The sequence below is a fragment of the Marmota flaviventris genome, chromosome 17, assembly GCF_047511675.1.
Source record: "Marmota flaviventris isolate mMarFla1 chromosome 17, mMarFla1.hap1, whole genome shotgun sequence".
Lineage (NCBI taxonomy): Eukaryota > Metazoa > Chordata > Mammalia > Rodentia > Sciuridae > Marmota > Marmota flaviventris.
Window position 1 is genome coordinate 34,047,904 of NC_092514.1, and position 27,802 is coordinate 34,075,705.

The 27,802-nt window shown below is 51.9% G+C and overlaps 2 protein-coding genes across 10 annotated transcripts; one reads left to right on the plus strand and one right to left on the minus strand.

Annotated features, from left to right (window-relative positions):
• Positions 1-8,304, plus strand: Coro6 (coronin 6). 3 transcript variants are annotated; one of them, XM_027924454.3, is made up of 11 exons: positions 1-359; positions 1,617-1,875; positions 3,408-3,530; positions 3,950-4,079; positions 4,171-4,352; positions 5,558-5,677; positions 6,097-6,201; positions 6,281-6,426; positions 6,785-6,842; positions 6,949-7,179; positions 7,271-8,304. In XM_027924454.3, exons 2-11 carry the CDS (start codon positions 1,678-1,680, stop codon positions 7,391-7,393), a joined length of 1,416 nt encoding a protein of 471 aa, XP_027780255.1. In that variant the 5' UTR covers positions 1-359; positions 1,617-1,677; the 3' UTR covers positions 7,394-8,304. The 3 variants fall into 3 exon arrangements, with proteins under 3 accessions (XP_027780255.1, XP_071459985.1, XP_071459986.1); XM_071603884.1 differs by lacking the exons at positions 1-359; positions 1,617-1,875; positions 3,408-3,530; positions 3,950-4,079; positions 4,171-4,352 and having other exon boundaries at positions 5,260-5,699; positions 5,837-6,201; XM_071603885.1 differs by lacking the exons at positions 1-359; positions 1,617-1,875; positions 3,408-3,530; positions 3,950-4,079; positions 4,171-4,352 and having other exon boundaries at positions 5,260-5,677; positions 5,837-6,201.
• Ankrd13b (ankyrin repeat domain 13B) lies at positions 8,304-27,802 on the minus strand. 7 transcript variants are annotated; one of them, XM_071603880.1, is made up of 15 exons: positions 27,551-27,802; positions 14,567-14,702; positions 14,445-14,458; positions 14,202-14,247; positions 13,425-13,568; positions 13,145-13,334; positions 12,999-13,065; positions 12,255-12,336; positions 11,414-11,478; positions 11,053-11,183; positions 10,783-10,940; positions 10,504-10,656; positions 10,220-10,383; positions 10,075-10,151; positions 8,304-9,738 (listed from the first exon to the last, which is right to left on the minus strand). In XM_071603880.1, exons 1-15 carry the CDS (start codon positions 27,662-27,664, stop codon positions 9,471-9,473), a joined length of 1,809 nt encoding a protein of 602 aa, XP_071459981.1. In that variant the 5' UTR covers positions 27,665-27,802; the 3' UTR covers positions 8,304-9,470. The 7 variants fall into 7 exon arrangements, with proteins under 7 accessions (XP_071459981.1, XP_027780253.1, XP_071459980.1 ...); XM_027924452.2 differs by having other exon boundaries at positions 8,304-9,699; positions 14,334-14,458; XM_071603879.1 differs by having other exon boundaries at positions 8,304-9,729; positions 14,334-14,458.

A 27,802-nucleotide genomic window follows, 5' to 3' on the forward strand; every position in this document is an offset into this window, starting at 1 on the left:
ACCTGGGAAGCGCGGAGGGTAGGGTAGGAGCTCGCGCAACCCGCACACCCACGAACACTTACTTTCGACGTTCTTCCGAGGCCCACAGACCCTCGGCTGGAAGTCGGAGGCGCTCCCCTTTCCCGCCGCTAAAGAGGGCGGGGCAGTTTGGGCCCTGGCCCCGCCCCCGCCCAAGGCCCCGCCCACTCAGGTTGATGGCAGCGGCAGCTGGGACTGCAGCGCGCAGCCTGACACCCGGGCCCCAGACACCCAGAGAGGCAGTTCCGGCGCCCTGACGCCTTCCTCAGCCCCCGGCGAACCACGGCCCGTTTGGCGGAGGAGTCGCAGCGTGGGCACCCCGCAGCCCGGCTCGGGACCAGGTACACCCCCACCACCGGCAACCGCAGCCGGCGGAGCGGGCGGGATCTCTGGAGAGACAAAGGTCTGCGCCCCTTCCCCCAGCCGCCAAATTCGGTCCCAGGCTGGGCGGACTTGGTGTCTATATTTGGCCGGACCGAGGCTCGCGCGCAGACACCTTTCACAAGAACGCAGTGCTGGGGCCGGAGGCAGGAGGAGGGTGCGGGGAGGCCGGGCCATAGGCCTGGGCCGCAGAAGTGTTTTGAAGGGCACAGGGATGCTCCGGGCTGTGAAAGGGCAGGAGTCAATGCCCCTTCGGGAGAGCTTGGTGTGCCCTTCAGGAAGAGTAGCATAGCATAGGCACTGGCTCATCACTCTCCCCACCCCTACAAATCTGGTCCTGCCACCTAGGGACCCCACCCCGATGCGAGTTTACTAGGAGGAAGGCCCAAGATAGGACAGAGAACCCCAAAAAGAAACTGGACCAAAGTGTGGTGGGCAAAAGCCAGAAGACATGTTTCCGGCCTCTTGAAGAAGCAAGTGCAGACAGGAATGGAAGGGGGAGAGGTCCACCTTACACTATGCCCACCCTCTCAATAGCATGAGAGGAAACTGATGAAAAAATGGTAGCAGGAAGGACTCAAGTTGGCTGATAGGAGGAACTTCTTGGCAAATTTAAGAATAAAGCAAAACCCCATTTTCCTGAGATGCAAGCTTGGATCTGGGGTGGGGTCGGGGAGCCTGCAATCCTAGTCCCATACTAGCCTTGACACAAAATCCAGTGGCCACCAGGCGCAGGGGTTCACCTTGTAATCCTAATGACTCAGGAGGCTGAGGCAGGAATATGACAAGTTTGAGGTCAGTCTCAGCAACTTAATGAGGCCTTGTCTCAAAATAAAAAATACAAAGACTGGGGATGTAATTGAGTGGTCATGTGTCCCTGAGTTGGATCCCAGGTAACAAAACAAAAAATCCAATGGCCAAGCTCTGTGATTCCAGACAGGATGCCTCTAGGAGATACAGTGACTTCCGTGAAGAGATGTTCATTCAAGGAGGATCACCTGGCTCTTCACAACACCATTCTCCCTTACAAAGAGTATCTGGCTTGGGTCTCTAGTCAGGTCCCAAATCCTAGCTCTTTAGATTAAATAGCACTTGACAGGTGGCAAAGAACCGTCCTATACTTTGATCACTTTGAAGAAAGTTGCTTCCAGAAGCCAACTCCTGGCCAACTACCCCTTCTCACTTACTGTTCTCTCCACTCCTCCTCCCTTCCACAGCTCACAGGACTAAGGACCAAAAGCACTCTGGGCACTGAGATCCTCCATCTCGGCCCCAGCCATGAGCCGGCGTGTGGTTCGGCAGAGCAAGTTCCGCCATGTGTTTGGGCAGGCAGCAAAGGCTGACCAGGCCTACGAGGACATCCGTGTGTCCAAGGTTACATGGGACAGCTCCTTCTGTGCTGTCAACCCCAAATTCTTGGCCATTATCGTGGAGGCTGGAGGCGGAGGTGCCTTTATTGTCCTGCCTCTGGCCAAGGTGAGGGATGAGGGGAAGGAAGCAAGTGGGACGATACTAGTTGGGGCCCCTGGGGATTCCTGACAGCAGCCTGCGTTCTCACCTTAGTTCCATTCCTTAGTCAGGAGGACAGTTTGTGTGGACTGACTGCTTGCTCTTCTGTAAGCCTTCAGGAACCAGTGGGGAGACTCCCTCACCCACTCTGAGCAACAGTGTCACAGGGACCTACATCCGCTCCTTAGCCCATTCACCTCTGCATGCAGCATCCTGTTCCAGCAGGAACCAGGACAGGGAGTCTGGCGATAGAAATGACTGGGATGCACTGGAGCCAAGGCATGGCCAGATTTTGTCCTTGGGTCTCCTAATGTCATGCCACTCCCCCATATTTTGGACTGGAGACCCTAGTCCCTAGTTCAGGGTGACTGATTAAATCTCAGAGTAGCACACTGAGGACAGGGTCAGGCTCTGTCCAAATAGTCCCTGGGTACCTACCCCACCACTATGGTTCTTGCACTGAGGTAGAATGACAGCAAAGCATAGGGGGACATAAAACATAAGGTCAGAGCCCACCCTTTCCTAGGGAAGGGAGCTAGGTAATGACTGACCTTTGCTGACCCTTCACCATCTCTAGCCCCAGAATGGGCACCCCAACACATGACCTTGACCTGGGTTCTGGCCCCTATACCTTGTTGGGGAGGCCCCTTAAGTGGCAGGGTGGGGCCTGACAATAGCTGGTGACTCACCCCTGACAATGCAGACACCATCCAGAGACACCATCCCCAGGGATCAAATTTCAGCTAGAGCTGCCTCCTCCCCCAGTCTCACTGCCATTTCAGTGCCACATAGCCACCTCTCTCCCCTACTGCCCAGTCTGGGCCAATGCTGGCCCCAGCAGAGGTCTCAGAGCTGCTACAAGTAGTCTATGAAGACCCAAAACAGGTGGGCCCCCAGCCCCAGTTTGGGAATAGTAAGCATCAGGATTGTCTACTTCTTGTGGTCCCAAGGTAAAGCCAGTGACAGGAAGAGATCTGCCAAGGCTGGCTTGGGGCACTGCACTAAATACTACCTCACCTTAACCTCTTCTACCCAGGGCTTCCCACAGATATTCCAATTGGGGAACAAGCTCAAGAATAGTCTCTTCCAACTAGATATCCTTTGAACAGCACTGGACTGAGAATGCTGGGCTCTACCAGTACCTTGCTATGGGTCCTTGGTTAAGACATCTTACCTCAGTGTTAGATTCCCTAATATTAAATAATTTCAACTCTACCTGCCTTCAGCATTCCAGGAAGTAGACTGGACAGGGTGGAGATACAGAGAGCAGTCTACAAAGAGAAAGCAGATGATGAAAATTGAGATGTAAACAGATTCTCTACTCCAAAAAAATACACAGGACAGGCTGGGTGGGGATGTAGCCCAATGGTAGAGCGATTGCCTGGAATGTGTAAGGTCCTGGGTTTGATCCCCAGTACCACACACACCAAAAAAAAAAAAAAATTAACAAAAAAACACAGGTGAGTGGCCCCCACATCTCCTTTCTCTAACCACTCCAGACAGGAAGAGTGGATAAGAACTACCCCCTGGTCACTGGACACACTGCTCCTGTGTTGGATATAGACTGGTGCCCACACAATGACAACGTCATCGCCAGTGCCTCAGATGACACCACCATCATGGTAGGAGCCAGATGGATGCGGCTGGGCAGTTGGGCAGGGGAATAGGGAGAGCTGCTTCACCTGTGCTAGGGAAGGTGATAAGGAGGTGCAGAGTCCCAGATCCCTGCCCAGCTCCCAGGCTATTTTTAGCTACCTGCCCACTCCCTCCCAGGATGCACTGCTCAAGACTAATTATAGCCATGAACAACTTGGGGCCCAAAGAGCAGGGGGCAATGCTCTGAAGTCTCTCTGCTAGAGTGAATGAAGTCTCTGGAGAGCTGACAGTGCCCCCTCCTGGTTTCCAGATGCTTCTGCCCCAGACAGACACCACCACATCTTGCCCTGTATTTGACCCTTCCCGCTAAAGAGAGCCAGTTAAGTGGAGGCAGGGAGGAGAGAAGGATCAGAGTTGGCTACCTTTATTTTTTTCTCCTACCCAGGTGTGGCAGATTCCAGACTATACCCCTGTGCGCAACATTACAGAACCTATCATCACACTTGAGGGTCACTCCAAGCGTGTGGGCATTCTCTCCTGGCACCCTACAGCCAGGAACGTCCTGCTCAGTGCAGGTCTGAGGGCCTAAGGAGGGTTCTTACTGTAGATGAGAGTCAGGGGGACAAAGGCAGGTACCAGGTGACCATGCCTGTCTACTCTGGACAGGTGGTGACAATGTGATCATCATCTGGAATGTGGGCACTGGGGAGGTGCTGCTGAGCCTGGACGAAGTGCACCCAGATGTCATACACAGTGTGTGCTGGAATAGCAATGGTAGCCTGTTAGCCACCACCTGCAAAGACAAGACCCTGCGCATCATTGATCCCCGAAAGGGCCAAGTGGTGGCGGTGAGTGCCTGGCCTGGCCACTCTCTAGCAGCCTATCCCAGTGACCAGCTGTTAGCACCCTATACCCACAATCATCAGAGCTGCTAGTCCCAGCTTTCACCTGCCCCATCCCTACCCCACTAGCCTAAAGACTAGTCGTCCCCACCCCCACCTCCACACCCATTCCCCCGCCCCTGCAACCAGAGCTCCCTTCCTAAGAAAGCCCCCAGCCTGCAATTCTCTGCCCTGGTTCCTGTTCCCTCCCCTCCCCTGCATCTCAGAAGCTCAGAGAAGGGCTCCTTGCTTTGAGATTGAGGGGAGAAGCTGGAAACTCCATCCTCCCACCAGAACCTGCATGAAACCTGAGCTCCGGGACCCTCTCCTCTCTGCCGAGGACCCTCTCTCCACCATCTTCCAGGGTCTGGGGCCTGCCCATTGAATGGAGGACTGGCCCCTTGCCGCCTTTGTTGACCTGCTGGGCGGGGAATGGGGGCAACCCTCGCGCGTTGCTTGTCGCAGCTGGGTGCCCTGGGAGGTCAGCGGTCTTCGCCCATCCTCAATATAATCTGGAGTGTGGGGTGCATGGGGCGCGTGCAGGTCTGGGTAAAGCACGCTAGTCTAACGCGGCGGGGACAGTGAGTGGGCGGGCGCTCTAACCCACTAACCCCACAAGCAGGAGCGAGCCCGACCTCACGAGGGCGCCCGCCCACTGCGGGCCGTCTTCATCGCTGACGGAAAGCTGCTCAGCACCGGCTTCAGCAGGATGAGTGAGCGGCAACTCGCGCTCTGGGACCCGGTAGGCCAGGCCGCGCCGGGCGCGCTCGCTCGCTCGCTCGCTCGCTCTTCTATTGGGTCAGCCAGGAGTGCTCTCCAGGCGGTGGCCCACACCCAAGAGGCCCGAACGGAGCAGGGAGCTCCCATTTAGGAAAATTCTCGCTGCGACCCCGGGAGCCAGCAGACATCGCCTGCTCTAGGGATCAAGCTTTGAGGGAGCTTGCGGGCTCAGGATCTGCTGAGAGCCGCGCGCCACCTGCTCTCTCCGGGCCCAGACGTTCTCCATGCCAGGAGCCAGCCTTTGGCCCCGGGAAGCTGAGTTCTTAGGACCCTTTTTGTCTCTCCCCCGCCTTCAAGCCCCACACCCAAGTCAAGCAAGCTGGTTGCTCGGCCCTCCATGCTCTCCAGGGCAAGCAGCTGGGTGATGTCCCTCCCTTCTCCCCCTCCCCCAGGAGAGGTTTGCAGCCCACGAGGGGATGAGGCCCATGCGGGCTGTCTTCACGCGCCAGGGTCATATCTTCACTACGGGATTCACCCGCATGAGCCAGCGAGAGCTGGGCCTGTGGGACCCGGTAACGCAGCTGGAGGCTTGGGGTGTGTGCCCCAGGGACTGGCATCACGGGAGAGGGGCCAGGCGCCCCCGACCCGCAGGGCATGCCCAACTTGGCAGGGCTGGAGGCTGCTGCCACCTCTGCAGCGCCTGCCATCCCCACACCCACCCCTCTGCCCAGTTTTGCTGCGTCGCCTGAAGGAGCTCGTGCTGGTGCCCCCACCTGGTGATGCCGAGTCCCTGGGGGTGGTTTGCGGTGACTGCATGTGTTGGCGCTGAGGGTAAATGTGCCTGGGAGGGCGAGTGATGTGTCCAGGGAAGGCACCTATAAGCTCTCTGCCTTGGGAACGCATGGAATCGGGTGGACAGGAAGCCCCAAGGGGGTTCCGAAGTAGCACGGAACAATGGGCAGGGCTAGTCACTCCTCCTGTGCTCGGGCAGAACAACTTCGAAGAGCCAGTGGCACTGCAGGAGATGGACACCAGCAACGGAGTCCTACTGCCGTTCTACGATCCAGACTCCAGCATTGTCTACCTGTGTGGCAAGGTGCTCGCAGCCGGGCGGGGAGAATTTAGAGGGCAGGCTGGAGATATGAGGCCTGACCCTGAACCGACTGGTTTTGCAGGGAGACAGCAGCATTCGGTACTTTGAAATTACTGATGAACCACCTTTCGTGCACTACCTGAACACGTTCAGCAGCAAAGAGCCGCAGCGGGGCATGGGTTTCATGCCCAAACGGGGGCTGGATGTCAGCAAGTGCGAGATCGCTAGGTCAGCAGTCTTGGCCCCTCTGTCCCCCTACTCGTGTCAGATCTTAAAAAACCGGGGCTTCCCTAATAGTGCAGTGTTTTGGAAAAGAGAAGGTGGGCGGTAGGATCAAACAGGTCTTTTTCAGCTGGGTGACATCCCAGCACTCACTGGCCTGTCATTTTCTGAATTTATTTCCTCATCTGAAAAAAAGATTACGAACACGCCATCAGAGGTGTTTTACCCCAGAATTGATAATGTGTGTAAAGTGCAATGGGCATGGTAGGCGTTCACAAGTATTGACCTCCAACCCCTTGTTCCCAGATAAGAGAAGTTAAGGGGGTGGGAGTCTGCAAGGGTGTTGAACACATTTCCCTTACAGGTTTTACAAATTGCATGAAAGAAAATGTGAACCCATCATCATGACTGTGCCCCGCAAGGTGAGGAACGGGAAAATAGGTCGGGCAGGGTTCCCCGAGGTGTTAAGGGAGCGCAGCAGGCCGGGTGCATAGACTCATACGGGACCTGTCCACCCACCCCCCGCAGTCAGACCTGTTCCAGGACGATCTGTACCCGGATACACCGGGCCCAGAGCCGGCCCTAGAAGCGGATGAATGGCTTTCTGGCCAGGATGCCGAACCCGTGCTCATTTCGCTGAGGGACGGCTACGTGCCTCCCAAGCACCGAGAGCTCCGAGTCACCAAGCGCAATATCCTGGACGTGCGCCCGCCCACCGGCCCCCGACGCAGCCAATCCGCCAGCGACGCATCCCTGTCGGTAAGATTAGGCCTAGCTCCGCGTTGTCCCAGTCTGCACACCCCCTACCACCCTTCTCCGATAAAGGCTTCTGTCCTCTGCGCCTCATCAGCAACACACCCTGGAGACGCTGCTGGAGGAGATCAAGGCTCTTCGCGAGCGGGTGCAGGCCCAGGAACAGCGAATCACGGCTTTGGAGAACATGCTATGCGAGCTGGTGGACGGAACGGACTAGACCCGCTTGCTGGGCGGAGCTCTGCGCTCAACCGACTGGATGGGGCGGGGTGAATGGACTGGCCTTGCCAATGCTTTAGGTGTGGGACTCCGGACCCCACCTCCCTAAGCTGGGACCAGGGATTCAACTGGGAAGGAAGCCCCGTCCCTCACGGGAGACCTGAACCAAAGGAGTGTCTTGCAGGGGCAGGGCTGTATGCTTGGTCCAGGACTCAGCAGGAGCTGGTCTAGGGAGGCTCAGGGTAAAGGGGGCCTCAGCAATGGTGCTGCATGGTGAGGTGGTGTCCCCCCTCTGTCCCTCGCTCAAGGCAAGGGAAGTGCTTAGCGCGATGCTTGGGGATATTAGGGGGCTTGGGCTTGATCTCAAATGGGTGGTCTCCCCACACTGGCCCTTCTCCTAATCGGCTCACTTGATTCTACCACCCCACCAGACGGACAGCACTCTAGTTCTGCATACAGACACAGACACAAACCCGTTCCCCCACAGAGACCTACCCACTGGCAACATTGTCAATGGCGGAGATTCTATTTCCACCACCAGGGGCGAGGCGAGCTTCCTCAAGACAGGCCCCTCTGGAAGAAATCTCATAACTAACATGAGGAAACAGGTTCAAAACACACACACACACACCCATACCCACACACACGCACTGCTCCCAGCCCTTTGGAGACATAATGAAATCTTTTACCGAGTGCAAGTTTGGGCCTCCTGCTTCGGTGGGGGTGAGGAGATGCCCAGCCTCTGCGAATGTGATTCCCCAGGCTCCTGGGGAACCTAACAAATGCAACCCTGGGCTCAGGAGTCACCAGGCAACCTCTTACCCAGAGCCTTCCTCAAGACAGGTTTGGCAGTACCTGAACCCCTACCCACTGTGGGTACTCCTCCCCAGTAAAGTCAGGTAGGAAAAGCCTCCAGTTTGAAGCCTCTTTTATTTGTGCCTCAGAATCAGTCTGGTGCCCCTGGCATCAGGGAAGGGAGTGGGAGAAAGTTTCTCTTTGTTGCTCTATTCTTCTGTCCTTCTGAATCTCACTGGCTGAGTCAGGGAAGGTCAGTCCAAGAGAGACCAGAGACAAGGGTGTACTGTGGGTCCCTTCCCCTGATGGGGTCTGTGCTTCTCTGGGTGGGTGAGGAGGGGCAGGGGAGAGCCGGGGGTTAGCACCATTGGATGAAGGGTTTTACAGTCAGCCCCTGAATTGGGGCAATAGGGATGCACAACCACAGAGGGCTAGCAGCAGCTGGTGGGAAGGGGTGGGTGGTGGTGCTAGGGCCCTGGGCGACCCCTTTATATCCAGTTTTGTGTCGGGTCTAGTGCTTGCCCCCAGCCCAATGTGCCCTCCCCAGCCCCTACTGCTCTCCAAGGCACCATGAGGGAGTCCGGCCTCACCCAGGCTAAGGGGCCACCATGGACACACTCCCTGATCACAAAAAAACGTGCCTTGGGGATAGGGACTTCAACTTCATGCTACCCAAGGCGAAGCTGGGACCACCCTGAGACCCTGGACGGGTGTGGGGGGCTGGGGGAGCCGGACACCCCGCTAAGTGCACTTGACGCTGAAATGCCGGGGTGGGGGAGGGGCTAGGCTCTTGACGTGCTGGTTTGTGTCTGGGACAAAGCAGCGACACAGCACGCAGAGAGCTCCGCTGCCTCCCAAGGGTGAAGAGCAGAGATGCAAAGGCTTCAGGGGCAGTGACCCAAAGAGGAGTCAGTGAGCAGAAAGGAGGACCCGCCAGGAGCAAGGGACAGGGAGGGACACTGCTCCTCTAAGGATTCATCTCCCCTTCAGGACCGCTTAGCTCCACCCTTGAACAGATTGGAGCCCAGAAGAACGGATTAGGAGCCAGGATATAGCAAAGCAGGGGGACCTGGCCGTGCCCGTTGCCTCCCTGGCTGGAAAGCTACCCTGCACCCATGTCAAGCCCCTCCGTGTCTAGTTCCTGGTGCACTGCTTCACCCCCCCGCCCCCGGGAGGTGGCTCCAGACTTCAGACTCCAGCCTCAGTTAGGCAAGGGGGGCCTGGGCATTTTCTCTCCCAGATCGGGGAGCGTGTGGGGTGGGCAAGGGGCCCAGCAAGGGGCGCTACTGCTCAGTCAGCGAGAGCCTCAGGATGCGCTCCAGCTCCTCCTCCTCCTGGCGCGCACGCCTCCGCCTCTCCTCCTGCTCCTGCGCTGACAGTTCCATTGCCAGCCGCAGCTGCTCGTCGTAACTCCGGAACACGTGGCCGCTGGAACCCCGGCCAGGACTGGGCCGAGGGCTGGGCACCGGCGCTGGGGGCGTGGGCTGGCGCTGAGGCGTGGGCGGGGCGCTCCTGGGGACCGGAAGGATTTCTCCAGCGCTTCTGGCGTACCTGCCCATAAACCGGGCAGGAGACCCTAGGACATGTGGCTATGGGCTGCCCTGGCTCCATCCAGTGATGGCAGATCCTAGCCCGACATCCTGTATGGTGAGGTTCTGAATGCCCAGAGACCTGGATTTCACCTGCCACCGGAGCACTGCCCACCCGCCAAATGCGGGGAAAGGGTGGTAGTAGACGCCATCTTAATTATCAGGTAGGGGCCCTGCTGAGGGGACCTTGGTTCTCTGGGCCCAGTATCAGGGGTAATGGTGTACCCTTTGCGTCGGTGTTGGGGGGTGGGGAGAGGACAGGTGTCTCCAAGCCCTCTTTGATCTAGCTGGTACTGACCTGTCCTGACGGCGACCCTCATAGGACATGGGGTGGGTGCCTGGCTTGCTGTTGGTTAGTGCCTCCCAGATGGTGACCTGGAGGGGAAAGCCTCTTAGCTGGGCAACCCTGCACACGCATGGCCTGGCAAGGCAGCAGGACGCACCTGGTCATACTCACTACCCGCCTCAAGCAGGCTCTGCTGGATTGCAAACTGGAGCAGGTCATCATCATCATCGCGGGTTGCTGCCTCCCGCTGGCCACCCAGCACGCTATAGCCTCTTGGGGCCTCGAATAATGCTGGGGAGATCTCACAGCCGCGGCAGGAGGCTGGGGGCATGGAGCTTGGAGTCAAACATGGGTCTGGGCCCTTCCAGCACAACTCAGTGTAGTGGGAAGGAAAGCAAGCCAAGGTCAGAAGGGAAGACCCAGGGTAGGGGCAGGGCTCACTTGTGGAACTGGAGCTGCTGACACTGGAGGAGTCGCTGCCTGGGGAAGGGGTCTCGCTGCTAGGGCTGCCTCGCACCGATGGCACAGGCTCATCACAGCCATTGAGGTTCCCAAAGGTGATGCGGGCATTGAGAATGTGGAAGATCGGGATTTCTGAGGATAAGGAAATCATCAGGTGCCACCACCTAAACCCTCACACCTCAGGCCAGCTCCTCTAACCTCATCTAAACTCATCACACCCCTCCAAAAGGGCTAAGGGGAAATGGCACGGGGTCTCACCAATCTTCACTGGGAAACCAGGAGGCAGGCGTAGGGTGATGAAGTCCCGCAGCTTGGCGAAAAGTGCATTGCTAACAGCCATGAGGTCAATGATGGGGGCCACCTGCTCACACAGGGACAGGGGATGCTCCTCACACAGCCACAGCTTGGCCTTGAACCTGCCCCCCCAGATCCCAAGGGGTGAGGGATGCTTCAGGAAGCCATGGCCTCCCAGCACCTCCTGGAGCCCTAGCCCTGCCCACCCCTCCCCAGCAGGAGCGGGGTCCTCACTTCTGTGTCTTGGTAGTCAGTTCCATGGGCCGGCCCATGTCCCGGTTGCCAAGCTCAAAGTTGGGGTTGAAGTATTCTTCTGCAGTGATGGCAGTAGGGTTGGCTTGGCTCAGAGTTTGAGTGATCAGGGTCTGTTCCACATGAGGAAGAGCCATGAGCCCTTCTCAGTCCCTGATTCCAGACCAGCCAGTTGGTACCATAAGGACCCCAGGTCTCCCTGCTGCCAATGTGGAACTGACATAGGCTTGGGCATTATGGAAGGAAGGTCCACATAGGCAATGATAGGCAGGACACCTCCCAAGCCTCCTCCTGAACCACATCCTCACCCCTCCACACAGTGACACCCCTGGCACACACTCACCCCATTTTGGGGACCCCCATGCTGCTCAGCAATTCCCAGGAAGGACTGCAGAGGTGTCTTACAGCCTACAAGAAATGCGGTATCTCAGGGGACACTGTAGCCCTGCACACATGTGGACATCTCATTAGAAGTGATAATATCGAAGACCTAGGAAAAAGGCTGGTTCCTGGGATGGGAGAACTGCTCACCCATACTTAGGTACCTTTATCTAAAGGTGGTTGAGGACTCCATGGGCAGAGGCCAAGAGCATAGCTATAATAAGAGTAGGCATAGGGCCCAGGAGAAACTTCCCAAAGTGCCACTCTCCATGTTGGTGATACTGGGACAGTAATATACCTCCCTTTGTTAAGCAGTTTTGGTGTATGTACATGTGTTTCTCTTCAGGTACTTCCATATTAATGATTTCATTAATGATTTTGTTCTCCTATGTGGCAAGTATTATGTGTTTCTACCTGCAACAGATTAGCTGATGCTCAAAGAATCAGATGTGATACCAATGGGCACACAGAATCATGGCAGAGCCCCTGACTTTTTACCTATATAAATATATAAATTGTGCATGTGCAACATTTCCCTTCCCTCTGAAATGCAGCGCAGATATTAGTAATCAATTATAGGATGTCTTTCACTGAGCCCAAATGAGCCCTTAGAATCTTCCTAACAGTACCTAGGCAGCTGTACCAATCATTAGGGCTTGGGACTGAAACTGAAATATATTTGCCTGAGTAAAACGGCCTGGTTCTTGCTGGACTGCCAGAGGAAATACCAGTGGAGGTGCTGAAGTGGGAACTGATTCCTCTAGTGCCACAGCACCTCCCCCCATCTGCCATGGCCCTATTACCTTTGACCTTGCCCTTGTGCTGTTCTGAAAGGTGCTCTGTCCGAGTCCGAGTGATGAGCTCTACATTGGATGCCCCATATACCTGAGGAAAGAAAGGAAAGGGCTCAGAGGCAGTTCTAGAACCACCACCCAAGGAAATTCTAAACAAATATATGATACTGTTCATTCGCTTATTCATTCAATAAACATTTTTTGAGGAGCTATTATATGTCAGTCATGAAAGTGGGCATCAGGGATACAGTGGTGATCAAGACAGATACAATTCCTGCCCCCATGAAGGTCACATTCTAGTTAGAGAGACAATAAAAGGCAGTTATAACTTACAGCTTTGCAATTTGTTAGTTATACAATGACTGTACATGGTCACTGAACTACTCTAAGCCTCCATTTCCTCATTATAAAATGGCTAATAATTCCTACTTCATGGAATTGCAAAAATTAAATGGGATACTATGGAAAGGGCTCAGGAAACATTTGTAAGATGGGGATAATAACAATACCTGCCTGAAAGGGTTGTGATCAGGATTAAATGCGTGTATATGTGTGTGCACTTGTGCATGTGTGTGTGTATCCATACAGCCATATAAAATGTCAGACCAGTGCCTCAAAGTGGCTCAGTAAATGCCAATAAATCAGACGACTGTTAGTCTAGTGTCACTTCTTCCTTGCAGCATTGCCTCTGCAACCTCCAAGGCTGGGGAAGCATGCTGAGGAAAACCCCTGCGGAGTCTGCTACAGCCTTACCTTGGCTTCATACCCGTTAACCATCTCTGTCTTCTCACTGCGCCAGCCCAGGATGCCGGTCTTATTCCTGGGGAAGTAAAGTGGTCCAGGTGAAGTGAGCACTGCACCAGTCTGGCTCTAGGGTGGCCAAGGCCATGCCCACTCACCTCTCAAAGGAGATGTTCTTGGTGTCAAGCTGCGTAGTGACCACAGGTGCGGTGAGCCGGCTCAGCACCTGCTCCTCTGTGGGCTGGGCGGCAGCCAGCAGCAGCTCTCTGTCCTGCCCAGCCAGTGCCAGAGTCTCTGTGTACACCACCCGGCGGTCATGATCAATCTCCATGACCACAGCACTCGTGTCTGCCAGGCATGGAATAGCACAGAGGGGTCAGGGTGGCATGGGGCTGTCTCCCGTCCTCTCCACCCTTCCCCACCTCCTGCCTGCCTGACCTTGGCCCCTGAAGACGAAGCTGCGGTTCCCTCGCTGCCATGTCATGTGGTCAAAGCCCAGGAGCGTGGTGTCTACCCTCAAGTTCTGCCCGCTCTTCCACACTTTGTAGGTATCACTAGGGCAGATCTTGGACACCAGGGGCACTGGGTGGAAGTGGAGGTCAGAGGTAGCTTCAATTTGTCTGACCCATGCAGCCTGGGCCAGCTCAGGGCACAGGAGTTAGGGGTCATTGCTATGGCCAGGAAAGGGTGAGGGAACTGGTGGGAGGGCAGCCCTTCCTCCAATCCCCACCCCCAGCCACCACAACAAATGTAGACCACACTTCTTCATATGTGAGCAACCTAAGGCTGGGGACAGGCATGTCTCAGTCACCACTAAGTCTCTAGTATCTACTGTGTGTTAATTCATTCGCTCAACCTCTCATTCATTCTTTCAACAAATATTTATTGAATACCTACTACATGCCAGGCATTATTCCAGTCACTGGCGATACAACATTGAATAAGATAGGACTCCTGCCCTCTTGGAGCTTACCTTCTAGCAAGGGATGACAGGTAATAAACAAATGAGCAAATCAGTACAGAATGAAAGAAACAGTAGTGGAAGCAAGCCTATGTGAAGCAGTCTGGAAAGACCTAGCTGAGGAGGCAGCATTGAGCTGAGAGCTGAAGGACCAGAAGGAGTCCCATGAAAAGCCCTGGGACAACGCTCCAGGCACGCAGACAGCAAGTGCAAAAGCCCCAAAGTCAGAGAGGGCCCCGCTCAGCCCCTCTTACCCCAGCTAGTGAACTCCCATTTCATCTCCACGTAGAAGTCCTGGGCCTAGAGGATGAAAAAGAGAGTGGATAAGCTGGCACTAGAAACAGGGCACAAGGGCTCTGGTCGGGAGCCGGGAGGCTAGGCCTTACTTTGCGCAGCTTCTCCAGGAGCACAGGGATGCCCGCCAACCTCTTTACCACCCGCTGGTAGTCCCGGTACCGCAGCACCAGCTGCACCAGCTCCAGGTCCCGGGTACTTACAGCCTCCTGAAGCACTGGAAGGAGAGGCAGTGTCACAGAGCAGGACCTGTTAGCCAACCTGAGGTGAGTACCTGATGCTGGGGAGACCCTGGCCGTGCAGTGGGGTGAGCAGGGGTACCCACCTGTCCAGCCGCTGCGATTCTCCCTGCCCACGTCTGCGCCGTGCGCCAGGAGCACACGGGCACACTCCAGGTGCCCCAGTGTAGTGGCCAGGTGCAGGGGAGTCCGACCACGGGGATCCAGCTGCTCAATGTCCACCTGGAGAAGATGTTGAAGTGTAGCCCTGGTCACTTCTAAAGCAGCTAACCTGAGCCCAGCAGCTACTAAGCAGGAGTGACCCTCTGGCTCTGCCACTTTGGCCACCTCACAAGGCCATGGGAAAGACTGATATGATGAGCTGGTACCAGGTGAATGGAGGGGGACTTAGGAGATAGGACTGAAATTAACTCAAGGAAAGGGAGAGGGAGGGCCTTCCTCCCTTCCTCTGCACCTTGGCCCCTGGCTGGGTTTCCTCCTCTAAGCTGTGTGTGAGCTGTCTGCAAAGAGTAAGCCAGACAATGAAGGGTGGTCCAGAATGGCTTTGGCCATGAGGGCTCCTAAGGCTGGACCCATCCTAGGGGTCCCAGACCACACCTTCAGTTTACATTACTAATATTACTGAGTGGAAGTTTATAAACAAGTACAGTAATACACTGAGTCATAAAAACATATTCATAGTACAATTTCAAAGCCATGTTCTGTGCCTGTGGGACACGATGTATTAACATTTTGCATAAATCATATTATTTTGTGAACAGCATGGTTACACTGCATGAGATTTTTGTTGTATGAGAAAAGCATATGTTTGTTAAACATAGATTTAAATATATCTTAGGAACCTAGGACTTGTAGTTAAATACAGTGAACTGATCATATGCATGTAACCCCTTTCCTTCCCAAAACCTGATTAAAATGCCAGTAAAAGTTTCTATTCCAATCATGATAAATAATGTGGGGGCACAGAGGAGCTTGTCTATAATCCCAGCTATTCAGTAGGCTGAAAGCAGGAGGATCACAGGTTCAGTACCAGCCAGGGTGACTTAGTAAGACCCTGTCTCAAAAAAGGCTGGGGATGTAACTCAGTGGTAGAGCACTTGTCTAGCATGCACAAAGTCCTGGGTTCAATTCTGGGGCAGGGTGGGGGAAGAAGTGTGTTTATGAAATTATTGTTTTCCAGACAGGCAACAGGTAGTCTAGGACTAGAATCCCTGAGATAAGAGAAACTAAGTGAGCCCTGTGATTTCCTTGGATTTCTGCCTAGAGGAACAATCCAGACTACAGTTCAGAGAGGGGAATCCCCAGCAGAGCTTGGTGGTCTCACTGAGTTAAGGAGACAGGAGTTCAGGGAGGCCGAGGTAGCTAGAAGCTTCAAGGCAGAGTTGTGAAAAGGAATGGACCTTGAGAAAACAAAAAATCCTCCTTTGTACAGGAGTCCTTTTGACTCTTTGCTGAATACTAAAGTTCACATGTGTCCAGTAAAACTAAAATGAGTTTGTGCAAAAAAAAAAAAAAGCAATGGACTGAGTTCTCAGACCTCACCACCGGCAGAGAGACATTCAAGCTCCAACCTGCTAGAGTTGAGATTCTTTGTTGAACACCCAGCATTTTCAATAGAAAATGAACACTTCTGGGGTAGATGTATTATGCCTTAGTAGTAGGGCTAAACTATACCTAGAGAAAAGGCTCACGAGATGCCCATAACAGATTAAAACAGTCTCAGCCAAGCACAGGAGACACGGCTATAATGCCAATGACTCAGGAAGCTGAGGCAGGAGGATGGAAAGTTTGAGGTCAGCCTCGGCAACTTAAGTGAGACCTTGTCTCAAAATAAAAAATAGACATCATAATGATATAGAGAAGATCAGTGGAGAGAGAGAAATAAAAGACAAGAAGGAAGGGATAGGGAAAGAAATAGAGAATAAATCTAACAGAATTATGTTATATACATATATAAGTGAGCTAAAGGGAATATCTCCTTTATATATCTATAAAAAATGCCAATAAAAAAAATAAAGGTGTGAAAGGAAGATAAGTAGAATACAGGAGAAAGAAAAGGGGGGTGGGGATTGAAATCAAATTCTTGAATGTATAATTATTTCAAAAGGAACCCAGGTAGCATGTATAAATATAATGCTCTAAATAAAAAAAAAATTAAAAAAAAAACAATTACAAAACAAATATAGAAAAGCCTGGGGATGTGGCTTAGAGGTAAAGTGTTCCTGGGTTAAATCCACAATGTCCCAAAAATAAATAAATAAATAAATGAAACAGCCTCAAAAGATCAAAACTCATTTGCAAATAATTTACATGGTCTACAGAGCAAAGCCTAACACTCTTTAAGAGAAGACAACAAAATCCAGATGCTTAACATCATGATATTTATCACATCAAGTTAAAAATAATTAGCTATGCCAAAAAGTAGGAAAACATGACCCATAATCAGGAGAAAAATCATTCAATAGAAATGATAAAGATAATGACTTAATATGCTCAAGAATTTAAGGAAAAATTTGAACAAGATGTTCATGAGGAGAGAAATAGGAGATAGCAAAATGAACTCAATAATCCATCTAGAGAGAACAAATATAGTATCTGAAATGAAAACGTCCCTGGCTTTAATTAATAGCGGATTAGGCATTTAAGATTTAAAAAAAAAATCAGTGAATTTGAAAACAGCAATAGAACCATCCAAACTGAAGCACAGTTGGACTTAAAAAAAAAAAAAAAGTGAAAAAACATTGAAAAGGCTCAGTCATCTATGAGACACTATCGAGAATTCTAATGTGTGAGCTAGGTGTGGTGGTACACACCTGTAATCCCAGCAGCTTGGGAGGCTGAGGCAGGAGGATCACAAATTCAAATACAGCCTCAGCAATTTAGGGAGGCCCTAAGCAGCTCAGTGAGAACTGTCTCTAAATTAAAAAAAAAAAAAAAAAAAAAAGAATTCGAATGTGTGATTGGGTCCCAAGGGACAGGATAAGAGTATAATTTAAAGAAACAGTGGCCTAATTTTTTCCAGATAAAGCTATTATCGGGGTTGAATGATAGTGCCCCCTACAAAGATATGTCCACATCATATCCTGACCCTCAAGACCCTTGAATGTGACCTTATTTGAGAAAAGGGTCTTTGCAGATGTAATTATATTAAGGATTTCAAGATGAGTTCACCCTGGATTGTCCTGGTGGTTCCAAAATTCAGTGATAAATTGAAGACAGAGAAGAGAATGCTATGTGCAGTCAGAGGCAAAGACCAGAGTCAGGCAGGGACACGCCAAGGAACACCTGGAGCCACCAGAAGGTTAATGAGACAAAGAAGCAGTCAGCCCTAGAGACTCTGGAGGGAGGGCTGCCTTGCCAACACCTTGATTTGGACTCTGACCTCCAGAATTGTGAGAGAATAAAATTTTGTTGTTTTATCCCACCCAATTCCTGGTAATCTGTTGTGGAGACAAATAACAAATGTGCAGAGCCATGAATCTCAATGAACCCCAAGCAAGATAAACACAAAGAAAAATACATCACAATCAAATGCAAAAAACTAGTGACAAAAAGAAATTCAAAGAAATGAAATCCTTTCTGTATAGAAGAACAAATATAGAGCCAGGTGTGGTGGCATGTGCCTGTAATCCCAGTGGCTCAGGAGGATAAGGCAGGATGATCTCTAGTTCAAAGCCAGCCTCAGCAAAAAAGTGAGCCCTAAGCAACTCAGTGAGATCCTTTCTCTAAATAAAATACAAAATAGGGATAGGCGCTGGGGTTGGGGCTCAGAGGTAGAGCACTCGCCTAGCATCTTCAAGGCGCTGGGTTTGATCCTCAGTATCACATACAAATACATAAATTAAAATAAAGGTATTGTGTCCAACTATAAAAACTAAAAAATATTTTTTTTAAAAAAATAGAGCTGGGTGAGGAGCTGGGGTTGTGGCTCAGCAGTAGATCACTTGCCTAGCATATACAAGGAGCTGGATTTGATCCTCATCACCACATACAAATAAATAAATAAAATAAAGGTATTGTGTCCAACTACAACTAAAAAAATTAACATATATACATATGTTTTTATATATATATATATATATATATGTATATGTGTGTGTGTGTATATATATATATATACACACACATTAAAAAACAATAGGGCTGGGGATGTGGCTCAGTGGTCAAGTGTCCCTGAGTTCAATCCCCAGTACCTACCCGCCAAAAAAAGAACAAATATAGGAAATAATACATATTTCCCCACCAGAAACTGCAAACCAGAAGATGATGCAATGAAATCTTTTTTTTTTTAATATATATTTTTTAATTTTAATATTTATTTTTTAGTTTTCGGTGGACACAACATCTTTGTTTGTATGTGGTGCTGAGGATCGAACCTGGGCCGCACGCATGCCAGGCAAGCGCGCTACCGCTTGAGCCACATCCCCAGCCCCCAATGAAATCTTTAAAATGCTGGGCAGGGAGCAACAAGTCATCCCAGAATTCCATATCCAGTGAAAATATTCTTCAAAAGTACAGAAGAAATAAAGACTTTTGCAGACAAACAAAAGCTAAGAGAATTTATTGCCAAGCCAGGTGCAGTAATGCATGCCTGTAATCCCAGCAGCTTGAGAGGCTGAGGCAGGAGGATCACAAGTTCAAAGCCAGCCTCAGCAACTTGGCGAGGCCCTGAGCTGTGAGACCCTGTCTCAAGTATATAAATAAAAGGCTGGAACTGGGGCTCAGTGGTTAAGCACTCCTGGGTTTAATCTCTGGTACTAAAAGAAAAAAGAAAAGAATTTATCACCAGATGTGCAGGAAATGTTAAAGGGAGTTCTTCAGGTAGAAAGAAAATGATTCCAGATGGAAACTTGGATCTATACAAAGGAATGAAAAGTGCCAAGAATGTTAAATTTGTAAGTATAATAATGTCAGTAAAATATTTAAAACTCCACAAGAATAAAGAGAAGAGATGTCAGGGGATGAACAATTTCAGCACATCTTTAGAACATGGAATGAGGCTGAGGCGTCACAACTGACTTAGGGGAGCAGAGGAAGCCAAATCCCAGGCAGTCACAGAGGGGAGCCCTGGGAATAGCAAACTAGGCCTCCCCCACACACACACCCCTGAGAGTTATCAAACCTGCCAGTAGTAGGGGTGAGGCTCAGAGCTGAATACAGGAGACTGGTTAAAACTGGTTAGAAGCTCTTGGCCCCCTCTCCAACCTCATGAAGCTGCAAGGTACCCCCTACTCACCACAAAATCCAAGGGGTTTATTCTCTATAGAAACTAAATGTGAGATATACTGGCTTCAGGGACACTGGCTACAGCAGAGGATGCGGTCATGCAGCTAGCTGAAAACCAGTGACAGTGACACCCCAACCCCTTCCTTCCTTGCCTTGGATCCTATGAGCTACTGGCTGCAGCCACCCCCAACCCTGCCAATTCCAAGAGTGGGGAAACTGGAAAATTCTTCTTTGGAGAAACTAAACTCCCTAAGGATCTCTGAAGAGGTGGCTGGTCCCACAATGAGTGAGTCAGCTTGCCACCCAATCACCTTACAGTAGCACCCATGCATCAGTAAACTGCACACCCTTGTTTTTAAATATGCCCCAGCAGCCAAAGGCAACTGACACTGGAGGAAAGCCTCCATCATGAAATCAACCACACACACAAATAGATGCTGAAAACCAAGAGGGAACACTGTCAATGCTGAAAGTGAAAGAAACTATTGTGGAGGAAAACTGTTATTTATTTTTGTGTGTGTGGAACTGGGACATGAACCCAGGGGTGGTCTACCACTTGAGCTATGTCCTCAGCTCTTTTTATTTATTTTTTCTTTTGAGACAGAGTATCACTGTGTTGCTCAGGCGGACCTCGAACTTTGGCTCCTCCTGCTTCAGCCTCCCTAGTCCCTGGGATAGCATGTGCCACCATGCCCAGCTGGAAAACAGTAATTTACACCTCAGAAAAATAAGATCCTTGAATTCACAAAAATGAAATGAAATGAAACATCCAGGCCTCCCACAACTTCTGCTCTTTCCCTCGCTGCCTTCACTCCGGAAGTGCCTTTCTTCACCTTCCCTAGCCTTTTTCATTTCTGGACAGCTGCGTGTGCCCCTCCAACATGGTAAACAGTACCTCAACTCTATCACCTTCAGCTTAAAGAACACTAAGCACACGTTCTGACACCAACTACATCCTCAGCTCCTCCAGAACACCGTGGCAACTGTCTTCATGTCTTCTGTCTCCTTCACCTTCCACATCGAATCCATCAGCAGAACCTGTGGGCGGGCTCTACTTTCAAACCCATCTAGAGACCTCTCAGTTTCATCATTGTCAAGCTACCGTGATGCTAGCAGCCACCACGGCTCTCCTGGGGCAGCCTCGTAGCCCCCTTATCGGTCTCTTTGCCCATCCTTGTCTCTACATCCCCATGGCAGCCAAAGGGAAATGTCACTCGGGTCCTGAGGCACTTCAGCTCAAATCCTTCCAGTGGCTTCCCATTGTGTTTAGCACAGAACCCAACAGCCCTGGATTTCTCTTGAAACCCACTTGCTCTCCTGCTGCCACTCCACTCCTGCCCCCAGCCTTCCCTGGAACAGCCTCCTGCACACCTTAGTGCTGTCTCCCCAGGGTTCACAGCTGGAAGCTTGAAGCTTGGTCCCAGTGTGGCCAATGTTCAGTGGTGGATCTTTAAGGGGCCTAGTGGGCAGTTATCTGGTCATGGGGACTCCATCCTGGGGAAGTTTTAATACCCTCTCATAAGGACAGATCAGATCTGGAGGGGCTGAATTAGTTCCCACAAGAATGGGTTGTTTAGAAAGTGAGTTTAGCTTTCTGCCTTTTTAAAATTTTAGTTCTGGGGATTGAACCCGGATGTAGATCTACCACTGATCTACACGCCCAGCCCTCTTTATTTTTTTTATTTTGAGACACAATCTGGCTAAATTGAAGATTCTGCCATTGAACTTGCCATGCTTCTTCCTCAGTCTTCAGATTAGCTAGGATTACATTGGCTGGGATTCTAGGCCTGGGCAACTGGGCCCGACACCTTTCTCGCCTTCTTGGCTCCCTTGTTTCTACTTTCTCCCACGTGTTCCTTCTGTGCATGCATGCTCACCCATGACACTGTGACACAGCTGGGGGCCTGGAGCAGATGCTGGCACCATGCTGTTGGAAATTTTCAGCCACCAGCATCATGAGCCAAATAAACCTCTTTTCCTTGTAATATACTAGCTCTCAACTATGTGGGAGAGTTGTTTTGTTTTGTTGGTGCTGGGGATGGAACACAGGGCCTAATGCATGCTGGGCAATGAAGTCCTTGAGTTATAGCCCCAGCTCATCAGGTATTCTGCTGCAGCAACACAAACAGAATGAGCCACCTAGAGAATCACAAAGCTCTCTCCCTCACTCCAGGTTGCTGCCCAAATGTCACCTCCTTAGATTAGTTTGCCCTGAAAATCTATCTGAGATGACAGTTGCTACTTATCTATCGACTGTCCCTTATTCTGCTCTAGTTTTCTGCCAACATCCCATGCTTATTTACTTTTTCATTGTCTCCCTCACCTAGAATGGAAGGCAGAGGTGCTTTCTGTTTTGTTCACTGTTAGCTTCCCAGCCCCGAGACAGCACCCGACAAGCAACTGGCGTTTATGTTTTTGTACCAGGGATCGAACCCAGGGGAGCTTAACCACTGAGCCACATCCCCAGCCCTTTTTATTTTTTATTTTGAGACAGGGTCTCTCTAAGTTGCTTAGGGATTTGCTAAATTGCAGAGGCTGGCTTGGAACTTGTGATCCTCCTGCCTCAGCCTCCCAAGCCGCTGGGATTACAGGCATGCAATACCATATCTGGTGAAACTGGTGTTTAATAAATGTGTTATATTCATAGTTGACTATACTGGAGGGGCACAAGCAATGGAAGGTAATAAAGTGTAAAGGTGATAAATCAAGAGAGAGTTGTGCACATACATTGCTTATAAATATGGAGACAAATAACAGAAGAACCCAGAGTTCAAAGTAGTTGCCTCTGGGGAATGAGATTGGGAGATGGGGAGCTATGGAGTAAGGAAGGCTGCTTCTCATTAGAAGCCTTCTAGCAACAGCTAAATATTTTAGAATATGAATATGAAACTGGTGTTTAATAATAATAGTAAGACTCCTTTGTCAAAAATAAGACATTTTAAATAATTTAAATTATATCATTTTTTTGCAACCTGTGTTGGCATTTCTTCACTTTGAAAAACACTGGGAAATTGAAAAATAGGTGTCTCAACTTCTGAGCTAGGGCTTGGAGATGTGAGAAGCCCCCTGCAGCTCCTCTGTAACAGCTCCTCACAGAGAAGTGAGCTCTTTGCCTGTCCTGGAGTGAGCTGGACCCCCCCACACCCCAAGTCCCAACCTTGGTGGGGTCTGGAGCCCTCAGATGAGATTGGTGGAGGATCCACAAACCCTTATCTGGCTGAGGAAATCAGAAGGTGGCATCCCCATGGTACTAGAACTGAGCCACAAGGACCTTCCCTGCCCCAGATGCTACTGATGCTGCTAACAAGGCCCCAAGGAGCTGGCAGGGCACCCTGCCCAGCCCCAGGGCCCCAGATGCTGCATATCCTCCCTGTCAGGTGCCTCAGCTCCAGGTCATAGGGAGAGGTTGGCGTAGCCTGCCAGGTTGGTCTCAGCATGTCCCTACTTTTCAGGGGTGTTTCCAGCAGCCTTCTCCCGGGCATCATTGATTACAGAGTCAATGTGGACCCCGTACACCCAGCCAGGCTCCAAAGCAGCTCCCCCACCTGCCCAGAGCAGGGCCTGCAGCCCAAGTGGGAGAATTTATTAATCTCCTCAGCAAAGGCCTACAGCAGTTTAATTTCTGGAATGAAAAGGGTTCCCATGAAACCCAACACCCAGCCCTCCCCACCAAGAAAATAGAAACTCCTCTCCCTGGCAGACCTCAGTTGGAGTCAAAGCTGGTATCTTTGGAGCTTGGGGCTGTGGCTCTCTGGGAAGAAAGCCTCCCTGCCTCCACTCAGGAAGGAGCACACATGCGCACACACACACTAGTGTGCATAGGTACCATACAGAAACTTACAAGCCTCCCTGCCTCCACTCAGGAAGGAGCACACATGCGCACACACACATACTCCTACATACTTCTGTTTCCACACGTGGTACCTGTGTACCCCTAAATGTACAAGCACATGAGTGCGCAGTTGCCCTCTGGCTCTGCAGGCATCTACTCATGTATAATACAACACGCATGTTCATTGCCAGAATATCTGTACTAAACACCTCTCACACCCACATGCTCTAGCAGGATATTTTTCAAACTCTTTTAGCATTGGCAAAATCCTTTTGTCAAGTGAAACCTTAAAAGCACAAACCAAATGTATAGACTAAGCCTGGTTGCTGGAGAAAACGGGCCCAGAGTGTGTGTGAAGCCTTGCCTGCCCAGCCTCTGTCCCCTTCCCAGCCCGAGGGAAGACAGCTGGAGTTTGATCTGGCTATTGCTTCTAAGCTCTACCACCAGACACACGGTTAGGGACAGGCATGTCTGAGCTCTCTCAAAGGACAGCATGCGAAGGGAGCATGCTCAGGTTGTGTAGGAGGCTCTGGGCAGCTGGGGACAGTGCTGACTCTCCAGCTCTTCCCTCCCTGGGCAGCTGCTCCCCTCATCCCAGAACACATTGATTTTTGGTTTCTGGGGTTTGTGGCTCCCTCTCCTAAACATCATAGCTCACCAGCTGTGGTGATACCCCACACCCAGGATTGCCCACTTTAGGGCAAAGAGGGGTTGTAGGTGCTCCCTAAGGTCCTGGAAACAACTAGTACTTTTAGTAAGGCAGCATCTGAGCATCCTGGTGCCACCGCCCCCCATCTCCACCACAACCTCACCTAGCCTGCCCCTAGGTGAGAAGGATTAACAGGGAAAGCAGGAAGGACTGTGGCAGAGGCAGCCCCAGGAAGAAGAAAATGTTTCACTGGGGCCACAATCTGTCCCTGTTGCCAGGAGAAGAATCCTGCTCTCCAGGCCTTCCCTGCACGTCGCCTCCCACAGGGAAATGTGCAGTCTAACCCCTACTCCCTCACCCCCAGGGAACACCGCGGACTCGTGACTCCAGAACCAGGGCTGTGCCCAGCTGGCTGTGCCAACCTCAGGGCTGTGTCAGGCAAGGGGGAACTGGCACATTCTCTGACTACAACCAGCTACCCCTCCTAACCTGGCAGGGTACCCAGCAACTACTGTAGGGTGCCAACTAGGCCCTTTCCCTTTACCCCAGCATCTCTTACCTGCCTACCACTCCCAGAAGAGCTACCAGGGGGCTGAGCAAAGCCCATGAACCTACTCTGAAGGCTGCCATGCTCTCCCCTCCTCAGCCAGCCAGCATTGCCAAGCTTGCCCATAGGAGGGCCTCTGCAGGGCTTTCTTGGAGTGAGACAGAGGCAGCTGTGCCAAGTGAAGATCAGGGAAACCCAGCAACCAAGTGCTTTAGGGAAGCCTGGCTGTTTCCTGTGTTGGCTGGCCCCAGGGGGACCAGAGGTCAGGGACCCCCCAGCTGGGATGCCAAGAGTCTACATGATTTTCATCATGGTGTTAGGTGGCTCACTTCCAGGTCTGTCCCCTGCAGAAAATAGAGCCTGTTGCCCTGAAGACAAGACAGTGCACATTTGCATACAAGCATCACTCTGGGCCAGTCTTAGAATTGCAGTGTAGCCAGGAGCTCTCCCACCCAGGCTGACTGATGCCCCTCTGGCTTCTCTACTGTTGAACAAGGGTTAATCTCAACTATGCCCCATATTTCCCTGGCCTGGATTGAGGGCAGGGCAGGTGATGTCTGTTTCAAGGAGATGTTAACTCATCTGGGAGGGGATGGGGGTGAACCTGGTACCAGTTTTCTATGACAGCCTGAGAGAGTGGAAGTAGATACACTCAGCAGCCCCAAGCCTTGTGCTCCCCGCCCAGCCTCTCTAGCAAGATGGCTGCTGACTTCAGAACTGTCAACAGTGAAAAAGTCCTTTCTTCCAGGGCATTCAGCCTCTCTCCAGTCTACAGGAATTCTTCCTTGTCCCTGGGGCAAGGAAGTAGTATTGAGAAATTCTAGAGATTCAGTCTCTAGCCTGCAGCCTAATAATCCTTGGACCTCCAGAAAATTCCTCTCAGATCACGTTTAAATCCCTCCAGTTACAACTTCCGGGGGGGGGGGGGGCTTCTTTTGCCCTCAGGAGAAAAGCAAAGAAGAGCCAGCGGACTAGAGAGTCTGTGTTTGAGCATCTTGCACCTTGAACTGTAATCGCCTGTCCACACATGCCTCCCCAGAACCCAGGCTCCTTGAAGGCAGGCACATCATTATTTGCCCAGGGTACTCTACCAGGCCTCTTATGGCTGAAAACCACAAAATAAGTAAAGCACCCAGGCTGAGGGACAACTTGGAGACTTCTAGTGTAAACAGAGGTAGAAAGGAAGTAGCCCGGTGCCTGTAATCCCAGCGGCTTGGAAGACTGAGGCAGGAGAATTCCAAGTTCAAAGCCAGAGACTTGGTGAGAACCTAAATAACTTAGTAAGACTCTGTCTTAAAATAAAGGGTTTGGGGATGTGGCTCAGTGGTTAAGTACCCCTGGGTTCAATCCCCACCAAGATAAATAAATGAAGGAAGATGGAAGTAAACACTTGGCCTAGCCCAGAAGTTTTCAAACCCAGGTCACCCTACTATTGATTGGGACTACCATGCACAGCTGGATGCCTGGGGGTTCAGGGAGGAACTTCCAGGAGAGTCTGAACCTCCCCTGGCTCAGTCTGATGTCCAATCTTCAACTCTTTCCTTGGGAATTGGACAGCTCCTCATACTGAACTTCCATGGCTCAAGAAGTGGCCTTCAGAAGATAGACCTGCACTGTGGGCAACTCCTAAACTAACTACTCCCAGCCAACCACCCCAGAGTCTCAGACCCAACCAAGTCTAGAGGTCTTAACCTGAGACACCCAGGGCAAGCTGTACCCAGCTCTGGTCACTGCTTCCCACCTTAAGGTAGATCTTCTGTAACATAAGTCCCTACCTGTGGCCTAAGTGCTAAAGAAAGAATTACAGACTGTGACCTATTCCTACCTTTGACCTAAAGTATGGCCGGGAAGCCAGGGCCGGTGCCAGTGGCTCAGGAAGCTAGAGCAGGAGGATCTCAAGTTCAAAGCCAGCCTCTGCAACTTAGCAAGGCCCTAAGCAACTTAGACCCTGTCTTTAAATAAAATATTTTTTAAAAGGTCTGGGGATGTGGCTCAGTGGTTATGTGCCCCTAGCTCAATTCCCGGTACACCCTCAAAATAACCAGGAGACCCCACCCTTTCACCTGTCTTCTTGGAAGCCACTGCACACCTCCAAGCTGGCTGATCCATTGGTCCTCACTGACAGTAAGAACCAAGGAGTCTATTCTCTGGGCAGAACTTCAAGTTCTTCCTGAGGCCACTGTCCCCTAGCTTAAAAAACAAGCCCCTGCACCAGAGGGCAGGAGAGCGCCTTTCAGCACCTGGACAAGGTCCTTGGAGGCCTCCCAGGAGGGTCCTTCTCCACTCCCATTCCTGAGCCTTGGCTAAGGTCGAAGGCTCTGCCCTGTCTGAGCGAACAGAGAAAGCACACAGGAAAGAAGAGGGCCCTGGGTGGGGCTGGGATGCCCGGAGTGTCACACAACCTATTCCCTGACCTGTGGCCCCCACCCCACACAGGCGTTTCCCCCCTCCACCCACTCACGCGGAGGTGTCGCGGCTCACGCGAACCTGGATGGCTCTTTCACCACATGGAACACAGAGCCGTCAGTCCCTCCCCGCAGCCCTCACTGCCCCGACGAAGAAGGGGTACAGTGTCCCCTACCCCAATCTGGGAGGGCCCGTAACTCGTGTGGGCCGCCTGTCCCAGCAGGAGGGGAGCAGGCGGGGGCCGCTACCATCACCCTCTCCTGGACAACAAGCACAAAAGCCGCGGCTGCAAACAAAGAAGCGCTGCAAACTCGCCGGGGAGGCGGGACAGCTGGCGCCGCGCCCCCTCCCCACGTCGGACGGGCGTGTCGGGCCGTGGGGTCCCCGCGACGCCCCGACGGCGCTCCTACCTGGCCCGCGCGGACCTCTTTCTCCAGCTCACGGTGGCGGTTGTGCCACACAAGGTAGTGCAGCGGGTACTTGCCCTCGGGCCCCTTCCTGGTGGAGGCGTTGGCAGGGATCATCGCCCGCTCCTCATGCCGGGGCCGCGGCGCCCAGCTGGGGAGGAGGGACGGCACCGGAGTGCGGGCCCGGGGCCGCGGGGCGGGCGGCCGGCGCTGCCTGCTCGCAGGGCTGAGGCTCGGGCATGTGCGAGCGGCGGC